The 12216-nt window shown below is 44.9% G+C and overlaps 1 protein-coding gene across 3 annotated transcripts in view; it reads right to left on the minus strand.

Annotated features, from left to right (window-relative positions):
* Positions 1–12216, minus strand: part of OSBPL3 (oxysterol binding protein like 3) — a 131655-nt gene that overhangs the window by 66874 nt on the left and 52565 nt on the right. For all 3 annotated transcript variants that reach the window (XM_084896331.1, XM_084896330.1, XM_084896332.1), the window contains one exon: positions 9527–9766. In XM_084896331.1, the coding sequence (XP_084752457.1) occupies positions 9527–9622 (96 nt within the window). In that variant the 5' untranslated portion in view covers positions 9623–9766. The remainder of the gene's footprint in view (positions 1–9526; positions 9767–12216) is intronic.

Raw genomic sequence — 12216 nt, forward strand, 5'->3', positions numbered from 1 at the left:
TCTCTCTCTCTCTCTCTCTCTCTTTTTCTCTCTCAAATATGTTTTTATTGATTTCAGAGGAAGGGAGAGACAGAAACATCAATGATGGGAGAGAATCACTGATTGGCTGCCTCCTGCATGCCCTTCACTGGGATCAAGCAGGCATGTGTCCTGATGGGGAAACGAACCATGACCTCCTGGTTCATAGGTCGATGCTCTATCACTGGGCCACACTGACCAGGCCGGAAAGCCCTGCCTCTAAATACCATCACACAGAGAGTTAACGCTTCAAAGAATGAATCCAGTGGAGACATAAGCATTCAATTCATAATAGCATTTCTTGTCTCTTCTGGTTTCTAGTGGCTGTTGTAATTCCTTGGCCTGTAGCCACATCACTCTAATCTCTGCCTCCATCTTCTTACCTTCTCCATGTCTACGGTCTCCTCCGTGTGTTCTTACAAGTACACTGGCTGTTGAATTTAAGGCTGACCTGGATAATCTAAGATGATCTCCTCATCTAAAGATCCTTAAATTGTATCTGCAAAGGCCCTTTTTACCCAATGAGGTAACACTCACAGGTTCCAAGGATTAGGATGTGGAATATCTTTGGGGTGGGAGGGAGGCACCATCCAGCCGGTGAATGCCAGGAATGTGAGTGGGGCCAGAGGAGGTGGTTTCAGTTGATGTGGTTTGCTCATAGGTGCAGAGGGAGACATAGCTAGGGGCCAGGGTATAGAGGACCTTAGAGATGTCAGATTAGTCTAGGAAAGTCTTGTTTTGCCTGTCCTTCTTACACTGTCACGTCTTGGCCTTTAATATTTTAATATCACCATATCACTGAAGTAGACTTAGACCAGTGGTTGGCAAACTCATTTAGTCAACAGAGCCAAATATCAACAGTACAATGACTGGCATTTTTTTTTTGAGAGCCAAATTTTTTAAATTTTAACTATTTAGGTAGGTACATTGTTATTAACTTAATTAGGGTACTCCTAAGCTGGCCTTTGCTAAAAACTCAAGGGGCCGCAATTTGCTGACCACTGACTTAGATTTTCCCCTCCCTGGGAAAAAACTATTGGTTCAGTTCAGTTCACATCTGCATTACGGCTTCTAGAGAAAATTCCAGTAACTGCACAGCTAGTAAGCTGTGCTCTCCAATAAAAGCACGTGGTCAGGGTTCTGCCTTCCTGTACCCTGCACTATGTCCAATGCCAACTATGAATAAATAAATTTATTTTCTTAAAGCATCCCATATAGTTTCTATCAAGACAGTGTCTCTAAGACCCATCCAACAATATTTACTGTGCTTGTTATTCTGGAATTGCAGAGCAGTATCAGCAGCCCACAACTCCCAGAAGTGTTTTAAAAGTTCAATTTTTTGCCCTAGATGGCTTGGCTCAGTAGATAGAGCACCGGACTGTGAACTGAAGGGTCCCAGGTTCAATTTTGTCAAGGGCACATGCCTGGGTTGTGGGCTTGATCCCCCGTTGGGCAGTGCAGAAGGCAGCTGATCAATGATTCTCTTTCATCACTGATATTTCTCTCTCTCTCTCTCTCTCTCTCTCTCCCTTCCTCTCTGAGATCAATAAAAATATAAAAGTTCAGTTTCTTCCTGGTCTTTGGTGTGGAATGTAGCTGACAGCCTATCATTTGTGGACAAAGTAACAAAGACACCTGACAACTCAAATATGTCATTTTATTTTATTTATTTTTTTAAATATATTTTTATTGAATTTGTACAGAGAGGAAGGGAGAGAGATAGAGAGTTAGAAACATCGATGAGAGAGAGTCATCGATCAGCTGCCTCTCGCACACCCCCTACTGGAGATATGCCCGCAACCAAGGTACATGCCCTTGACCGGAATCGAACCTGGGACCCTTCAGTCCCCAAGCCGATGCTCTATCCATTGAGCCAAACCGGTCTTGGCTCAAATATGTCATTTTAGCTGAAGTTTTAATCTCTTCCCATATCAAATGTTTGTCCTGTGGCCCCTCCCCCTGGCCAGTCCCGCCCTCAATCAGGCCCCACACCCAAATCAGGGGCAGGGCTGGCCAGCCAACCACTCTTGGCTCCTTCCCCCCCACCAGCTTGGTCCTGACCGGCCCCCTTTGGGGCAGGTCTTCCAGACCCCACCAGTGCACGAATTTGTGCACAGGCCTCTAGTAATGTCATAACCATTAGTGTAACCAAAAGGTAGGCAGTAAAATGTCCAGAAAGGTGGAATCTGGAAAACTAAGACAGAAATATATAGCTAATTTTTTCCTTTAGTTCCCACCAGAAAAAAAACCAGCTGCAGACAATCAGAGTCAGGGATCCGTAAGGCTGCTTTACTCATCAATGTTATTCTTGTCCCTGCATCCTCAGAGGCATTGGCTTCTGGAGGTTTGTTTCAACAACAAACATTTGCACTTAAGGCACATGGGACTTGAATTAACTTCTACGGAAGCTTTCTAGCATCTAAAAAAAACAAGTGTTCTCCAAATAGAAGGCTGCCTGGTCCCCTACCACTTTATCAGCTGTGTACTTCTAAACAAGGCAGTTAGAATCTCTGGATCATACTCTCTTTCTAAAGCATAGAAAACAGTACAGCCCTCCCTGGATTGTTCTGAGACTCCACAGGACAGCATCGATACCACGGTGATTAGCTGGTTATTAATAGCAGGAAAGGAGCAAGAGGGAGGCCAGCCATCAGGACATGGCCATCTGGACAGCTTCACCAGTAGGCTGTGATCACAGTCACCAGCGAGTCCCCACCCATCTCCTGCAGATCACTGGGGGAGAGGACAGAGAGGAGGCTGGATGCATGTGCAGTGAAGTTGGGGGACCTAGGAGATAACCTATCAATCAAACCTAGGAACAGAAATCATTGGCTAGAAGAGGTGGAGCCAATGAAAATCTGGGAATACATAATCCCCTAAACAAAGGAGCTGGTACTCTTGACTCTCTTGCATCCTTGCATTCACCCCGTGTTTCCTCCATGCCATGTGGCCATGCCAACGCGACATGCAATGGACTAACGGGCTACGGCAGGAAACACAAACTAAGCCAGCCTGATGCTAAACTGGACCATGCCCTAACATGGAATGGAAACTCGGACACTGGCTTTTATTTCGAAGACGCCACAGCTGCACTTCTTCCTTGGTGGGACAGAGGGAAGTAGGAGCGGGAAAACTCAGGGGTGTAATTCCACAGAAATAAAACGATTTCACCCTCCTCCCATGAGAATCTCAGAAAATTCCTTTTCTCACAATATCGCAAAAAGCCCACTCCCACGAACAGCAGGTGGGGACAAGAAGCTTTCCCCGTAACAGTATGGAAGACTATAATGAGCTGTAAGGCTGCTAACGTCTGGTGTCCTGTGCCGACTCCTCTCTGAGCAACTGGGACAGAAGCCAAGATGTCTGGCTGTGCCCTGTCACGTCCCCTCCCGCTGAAAGGAACAGTCCCCGCGAGTACAGCCTGAGGGCTCCTGGGACTCCTCTTGGGGAAGGTGAGGCTGGTTTATCCATCACTTAGATAGCACTCTCCACGGGCAGGCTCTCTTCCAGCTAAGCAATTTGCAAAACCTTATAAGAAACCAAGTAATGGCTGAAGGTCAGACAACTTATGAACAACCTAAGATCTAAACTCAAGCCGTCTGGCCCCTGAGCAAGTTCATACTGATTGCTTTTCCTCTTCTGTGACTATCAAAGAACAATTATGATGAATTATGACGTTCCCAAGATCCTCCTCCTTGATTGGTCTTTCTCAAGCGTGTTTAGCCCCTGCTTACAAAAGGCAGCTGGTAAATCTGGTGTCTCTGAAGATGTGATGAATTAAAAGAAATAAACAGGACTAAGTATTTGCAATACCCAGATGCTGAAATTATAAACACCTGAGCATTATAGCTTTAATTCACTTTTCTCTTTTTGGCAAATTCTCTCGCAAACAACACCTGAGTCTTGTGGGATCCGGCACCGAGCCCAGCAGCGGGGCTCCCTGGAACGCTGCGTCATCTAACAGCAAACATCCGTGGGTGACCCCGGGGGGTCAAAGGCCACCTGAGATCAGTGCAGGGACACAGGGGTGACGAGAACAAATTGCATATCTGTAACCTGGCAACAGACCTTTCATCTCAAATCCCTTGTAACCATGAACTAAGTACTTGTCCATTATTTTAGCAGGACCCACCTTCTGTTTTCTGACTTATGTAGAAAATGCTAGCAACATAGAAAGGAAAAAAAGAATGGAGACCATGCCCCCTTCACAATCCACAGCCACCCCAGGCATTGACCACTTGTTGGTAGGGGTCTGCTCCACTGTCCTGTCCTTTGTAGCTCAGATCTCCCTGCCCAGGCTTTTATTATTATTTTTTAAATATATATTTTATTGATTTTTTTTCAGAGAGGAAGGGAGAAGGATAGAGAGCTAGAAACATCAATGAGAGAGAAACATCGACCAGTTGCCTCCTGCACGCCCCCTACTGGGGATGTGCCCGCAACCAATGCATATGCCCTTGACCGGAATCGAACCTGGGACCCCTCACTCCACAGACCTCTATCCACTGAGCCAAACCAGTTTCGGCCCCATCTTTTAATAATAGGTTCTGAATAGACATTGATTGAAGAAGTAAAGTTTAGGGCACACAGAACTCTTTCATTAAAGATACAGCCTAGTCATGCATCTTTAGCTCAATCTGGCTTCTGAAACATGCTAGTTTCAAAGTTCTAGGAAAGAAATGGAAGGGTGCAGTGGGAAAACACAACAGGAAACTGCAATTGCTTGTATGTACAAGTTTTGAAATAGTAACTGCCTCTCCCACTTAGATACCCCTTAACTTACTTCATATGTCTACAGAGCTTTGTGAATAGTAATTTTCTATCTAGCAATTTCATGCTTGTTCATTCATTAATTTAATCCCAACTTACCAAATGCCTACCATCTGCTAGCCTAGGTACTTCATATTTATTAGTTCATTTAGTTCTCAAAAGGAAGCACAATTTTTTAAATTTCACAGCTGAAAAACTGAGATTCAGAGGTTTCATATAACACTAGAGGCCCGACACAAGAAATTCATGCAAGACTGGGTCTTTGCAACTGCAGGCAGCTGCCTGGATCCCTCCCCCTCAGCCACTGCAGTTGCCTCAATCCCATGACTGCAGCCCCAGCTTAGTCCGGAAGGACGTCCGGTCTAATTAGCATATTACACTTTTATTATTATAGATAGATGGCAAGGTCACCCAGCTAGCAAAGATCAACCTCGAACACTATAGATAATAGGGAATGATGAAGATGGTCAGACCTGTTTCATAGTTTCCAGTAGAGTAGCTCATTCCCAGATCCCAGGATAAAAAGCATTTAGGGATTACATCGTCATTTGTCAGAAGAAAATCCATGGAGAGGCCTCAGTTCATTTTTTAAGATCCTCACAATATGTCACTGGAGTGAGGAAGCTGAGGAAGCTGTGAGTTTCTTGTTCACATTCCACATGTAGACCTGGCCATCCATTCTCACCTCCCCTAATGGAGGGATACTTGCTGCTGGCATTCAGTCCACTAATTTGCATCTGCCATGAGCTAAAAAGATGTGTAACTAGAACCCAGGACTCAAGCTCTATCTACTCTTTCAACCAATAATGAATCAGAGAATTATCCACGTGGGAAGAGAAGAGGGCAGGGGTAAGCGTGGCATTAGACATGCTTAAGGTTCCAAACAGAACATTTGTGAAGGCGTCTCAGATCCTGTCTGGGAGCCTGGAAGAACTGGGGTCCCCTCTTCCTCTGTTCCTATTCTGTCCTGAATAGACTCTAACCAGCCTTTCCTGCCCACCACTCGACAATGTCACGGATGACCTCCGCAACCAACAGTCATTCACAGGCTTCCTTTTATTTGACCTGTCGGCAGCCATTTAAAAGTAAATTAATTAAAGTCTTGCAAGTCACATGGATTGCCTGTACCTTGGAAATGACTAACAGTGAGCACCTATTATTTTTATAAAAGATACTTTTTTAAAGTGTTAAAGCGATAAGTGCAGACTCTTCTCAAGGAAAATCACCAAATTCAAGAGGAAAGAAAATTCCTCATATATGAATCAGTCTAACTTAACAAGATAGCTGAGTCAAAGCCTGGAGGAGGAAAAACACTCAAGCAAACATCAACCTCGAGGACTACAGATAATAGGGAACGATGAGGACGGTCAGAAGGGACCAGCAGCCTATTCTGTGTGGAAGCTGGCTTCCTCTCGTTGGGGATTTCCTGCAAGAAGCACGGATTCCTATCCAGTAAAGCACTTCAAAGAGCTCCATTTCTTTTTCGGGGTGTCAGGGGTCTTGAAACAAGGCCGACTTATGGATAGAGAACTGAGGCAAACTTCACTTGCCGGACTTCCCACCACCAGCAAAATATAGAGACTATGGCAAATATTTTTCTTTTTCTTTTTTCCCGAGATTTCTTAATACCAACCCTCTAATATCACTGCGGGGTGACACATGTGGCACCTGTGCTCCCACTCAGCCTGCCTGTGCCCATGAGTCAGAGCTAAAACCATGGCACTCTTTTCCAGTGCCCCAGGCTCAACCACAGAACCCTTCTCAACACAGTGCCCTTAGCAGCTACTGCCCACGGGTAGGTGCTGGCCTGGGTGCAGAGAGGAAGAAAGAGGTGAAAGACAATGCATTCCCATGCCACAGAGGAAAAACAAGTCTTTATGTTTATAAAGCAAAATCACCTGCGCATTGAAGTAGTAGATACTAAATATAAAAGATGGGCAATTGATGAATAGAAGGAAGACCAACCATTCCAAGTCAGAAAACTTGGAGGCATAAAACACATTTCTCTCTCTCTCTCTCTTTTTTTTTTTTAGAATGTAATCTCAGAAAAAGCTCAATGAAAACCAAATCAATCTATGTCAAATAGCTACCAAACAAATAATTTCTGTGTATTCAAGCCCAGAATTTCAATCCCTAAAGTGTTATAAGCTCTGGCTTAAATGAATCATGTTCTTGCCCTTTATCCAGGGGAAATCTGCGTTTGGTTCTAAGCCCAACCAAATTTGGCGAAGGGAGAGAAACACCCACCCGGAAAGCTGCTAAAGGGTTGGACGCAGCTACCCTCTCAAAAATGGAATTCCCAGGAGCCATTGGGCATCAGTCAAGGACAACTTTTAGTCATTTTTAAACCCCAGCTGAAAGTGATGACTGTGCTGAAAAAAATTCTTCTCCCTAACCCTCAGGAAAGATCTTGGAGGGCTCCCAATGTCAGGACTGTGGCAAAATCTAATCGTCTAGGAGAGTGATTTTAAAACTCTCACTTATGGTAAGCATAAATTAATTACCAAAAAATAATTTTTCCAGATCTGACAAAAAAAGATACAGTTTTGATTGATTTACAAAATAATTATAACAACAACAGCAACAACAACCTATCCTTTTTGGTCCAAAGTGACTTTTAAAAAAATCTGGTGCCCATACTTGTATATAAGGATTTCTGGTACTCAGAATTAACCAATCAGATGCAAACTTATTATGCAATGTGACCAATAAGATGCAATTCTCTTATACGACCTATACACTGAGTGGCCAGATTATTATGACCTCTGAACACATAATAATCTGGCCACTCAGTGTGTATGTGTGTGTATGTGTGTGTGTGTGTATTTGTGTGTGTATTAGAGGCCTGGTACATTAATTCATGCAAGGGTAGGGTCCAGCCAGCCTGGCCAGGGGAATGCGACATGGCCAGCCTGCTTGCTGGCCGAACTCCTGGTCGAGGAGACAATTTGCATATTAGCCTTTTATTATATAGGATATACACTGAGTGGCCAGATTATTATGCGTTCAGAGATCATAATAATCTGGCCACTCAGTGTATATTAATGGCTCAAGACAGGGCATTGACACTGGAGCACTACTATTGTGCCATTTTCTTATTTGACAATCTAAGGGGGGAAAGGCCAGGGCCCCAGACTAAATATTCAGGTACAAAAATTCTTGCAGCCCATCGGCTGGTCTAGAATCACAGATGCTAAAGAAAGGAGGCAGTATCGTGAGGTAGTAAGCTCCCTGTCCCAGGCAACATTCGAATGGAGAGGCCGGTGATGATGAGTCACAAACGTGTGAATGTGTCATAAATGTGTGATGTGTCATAAAGGCGTGGATGTGCCTGGAGTGGGAGGCTGCTGGATTGTTGCTTCCAAATCTAGAACCAAGACCCCTGGACCAGTTCTCAGGCCGTCACTTCTCACAGGGGATCGACAAAGCCAACAGAGGCAGCCAACGCTGAAAAGGCTCAGAGATCACTTTGCTGGAAACCCAGAGCGTTCGGACAGCCCTCCCTCTCTCGACCCGAAAATGGGAGAATTACAACGATTCATGTGCATTTATTGTACTGATCTAAAACCAGCAAAGCCTGCCAATCAGGATTTATGAGAAAGGAAACCAAAAAGGCAACATGTAATTAGCTGACAGTTACTTAGGAGTTAATTATTCAGTCCTTTCTTTCACTTCTTCCGACTTAATTCCCTTTTACCACTCTGTTGATTAGATTTCCTCATCCATCAGTGGTTGGGAGGTGTCATAAAAGGTTCAGTAAAGGGAAGGAAGAGGCGGATGGGAGGACATTATAATCACTGGGAAAGGGATTGATTTTTTTGTGTTGGTTAGTAGGGTATAAACGGAAGGGTGGGCTCCGGAGTCAGACAGACTGGGCTTTGGTTTCTGGCTCTGCCACTTACTAGTACTAGTTGTGTGTCTTTAATAACTCAGCTGGTCTGACTCAGCTTCCTCGCGGAGAACACGGGGATATTAATATCTGTGTTGGAGGACAGTTACAAGGACTGAGTAAAATAATCCAAAGAGCCAAATACAGCTCTTCCCACCTGGTAGGCACTCAAGCTGCATTATTAAATCACCTAAAAATGGATTCTTCTCATATAATTAAGACAGGGATAAAAGCAAGTGCTCTTAAACTGAGAAGGAGGCTTTCCCAAGTAAATACACACGCTTTAATCTACAAGCTGCCTGATTTAAATTTGCATCTTAAAAGTTGCATTAGTTGTGTGCCTCATCAGGGCACCTCCAAACCCCAAACTAAGAGGAGGAATCTGCAGATCTCTCTGTAGCTCCTGCTGGGTGGCCACAGGCAGGGGTTGACTTTGCACCTCCTTGGAGATCCAAGAGCCAGTTCACCCAGAGGTCATAGTGAGACCATCCAGATTTCAACTCTTCACATCCATAAGAGACACACTCAGGGGGCAGACTCAGTAAGAGACAAAGCCCCACTGAAGCAAATCCTGCCCCATAAGGGTATTTCCAACACAGCAGTTCTCCCATTGTAGACACAGCTGGTCCTCACAGCCAATTGGTCTGGCGGTCAATTCCACCCAGTGACACCAACAGCAATCAATGCTTAACTACAAGAAGCCTGTGCACACAGCCCACAAAGGGGTGCACCAAGAGCATCCACCTCAGGTGACTGGGGAGGCTGAGCCACTGGGCCTTATAGGACACACACACACACACACACACACACACACACACACACACAAAGTTGTATTAGTTAAAACTTTACCTGCCGACTTCCCTGCTTGGAGGAGCAGGTGCTCGGGCTCCTGGAAGGGGAGACCAATTTTGGGGACAGCCCAAGGTTCTTCTCATCACTCATCATTAGCAGCAAGTCACGTGGCCTCAATGCAGTCAAAATGCCATCGGAAGACAGTAGAACAGAGAGTATGGAAGTCTCAAACAGGCAGGTGGCTCAGCTCTTATCCAGTATGCTTCAAAAGCATTTTGGATGACCCAGAAGAAATCCCTAAAATCAAAAGGAAAAAAAGAATCAGAGAGCAGTCAGAGGCATCAGGCATTGTCTATAATTAGCCACTTGTCTGCGAGTGGTTTATCTGCAGGGCAGAGTACAGAGCCACGAGGCTCAGCTGCACAAGGGCCGTGAGGAAAAGGTGCTTTACAACGTCCTCTTCCTGGGAATTACGTGTAGGTGGTTTTGTAGCTTTGCAATATGACAGGCTTAGGAACACGGCAGAGTATAAACATCTGTGTCCAGAAACACACAAAACCAGTCCTATAAAACCAGCCCAAACCACCAGGAGACAGTACTTCATACCCACTATGGTAGAAAATAACAAGTTTACTTTTTTGTTAATCCTCACCCAAGGATATTTTTCCATTGAATTTTACAGAGTGGAAGGGATGGGGAGACACAGAAAGAGAGAAACATCAATGTGAGAGAGACACCTCTTACAAACACGTTGCACTAACTGATGGGTGTTTCACGCACACACCCCAGAGGTACATGCCCTTGACAGGAATCAAACCTGGGATCTTTAGTCTGCTCTACCCACTGAGCAAAACCGGCCAGGGCAGAAAATGACAAGTTATAAAAGAAAGTGGAACCTCAGGTGAGGGGTGTTAAATGGGCAGCCAGAGCTTAAAACAGTTTGGCAGGTTTTTTTAAAAGCTAAATATAGAATTATTATCATATGATCCAACAATTTCACTCCTAAGTATATACCCAAAAGAATTTAAAACAGGTATTCAAACAAAAACTTGTACAAGAATGTTCATAGCAATGCTACTCCCAACAGCCAAAGGTAGAAACAAACCAGATGAACATCAACTGGTGAATGGATAAACTTCATATGGTATATGCCAGTGGTCGGCAAACTCATTAGTCAACAGAGCCAAATATCAACAGTACGATTGAAATTTCTTTTGAGAGCCAAATATTTTAAACTTAAACTATATAGGTAAGTACATTGTTATTAACTTAATTAGGGTACTCCTAAGTTAGCCTTTGCTAAAAACTCAAGTGGCCAAAGAGCTGCATGTGGCTCACGAGCCACAATTTGCCAACCACGGGTATATGCTATGGTCTGAAAGTCTGTGTCCCCCCTAAAAATTCATACATTGAAATCCTAAAGCCCATGGTGATGCTCTTAGGAGGTGAGGCGGGCCTTGGTGAGTTGCTCGGGTCCGGAGGGCAGTACACTCATGAGTGGAATTAATGTCCTTCTAAGAGAGACCACACAAGCTCCCTAGCCCCTCCCCCGTGTGAGGACACAGCGGTAATCTGCAGCACTCGGCCCCTGCTGGCACCCTCATCTTGAACTTCCAGCCTCCAGAACGGTGAGGTGTAGATTTCTGTTGCTTACAAGCTACCCAGCCTGCAGTATTTTGTGGCAGCAGCCCGCAGAGTCAAAGACAGTAGATCCATACAACGGGATGTTATGCAGGAATTAAAAGGCATGAAGTCCTGAATCATGCTGTACCATGGATGTACCTTGAAAATGTTACACTAAGTGAAAGCAGCTGGAAACAAAAGACCATGTGCTGTAAGCATCTGTTCGTACTCTCCAGAGTGGCCAAATCCCTAGGGACAGGGCCATCCGTGGTCGCCAGGGCTGGGGGCGTGGGGAACGGATGTGACTGTCATCCTCTGGCTTTTCTCTCAGGGTGATGATAAGATGCTCTGGAACCAGGAGACGGTGACAGTTGCACAACATTGTGAATGTAGTAAATGTCACTGAATTATAATACTTAAAAATCGTCTGAATGTGAATTTTATGTCGTGTGTATTTTATTACAATTTTATAAAATCTTCTTTAGGGGGTGCAAGTGGGATGGGAAATAATTTCCACCACAGGTTTGTGGGGATGTCATCTTAAAAAACCTATTACACAGTGTGACAGAAACCAAGGGAGAAAGCAGGATTTTCCCATATCACTTCTTAGTATGTTAGTAATTAAAACAATGATCACTTGATGGTTTTCCACACCCATTGTCTCACTTAATCGACATTCTAGCATGAGAGCATTATCTCTCTTTTAGAGAGGAAAAAGCTAAAACACGGAGTCTCTGAAAAGTGGGGTACGTTGCCGGGTCACGCAGCAGTGAGAGAGGAGTCCGGTTAGCTCCAGGCCTGTAACGCCGGCGCCGGGCACCAGCATCCTTACAGCCAGGCCGGCGACGGCAGCTCTGCACCCACTCTGGGACCTAAGAGACCCGAGGAGCTGGACCAGAAGGACTCGGAGACAGCTCAGCCGGCGCGGCTCAGAGGGTGAGCATCGACCTATGAACCAGGAGGCCACAGTTCAATTCCTGGTCAGGGCACAGGCCCAGAGTTGCGGGCTCGATCCCCAAAGTGGGACGTGCAGGAGGCAGCCCATCAACGATCCTCTCTCATCACTGATGTCTCATCTCTCTTTTCCTCTCTCTGAAATCAATAAAAACATATAAAAATATTTT

Source organism: Pipistrellus hanaki (genome assembly GCF_964339955.1).
Source record: "Pipistrellus hanaki genome assembly, chromosome: 10".
Taxonomy (NCBI): Eukaryota; Metazoa; Chordata; class Mammalia; order Chiroptera; family Vespertilionidae; genus Pipistrellus; species Pipistrellus hanaki.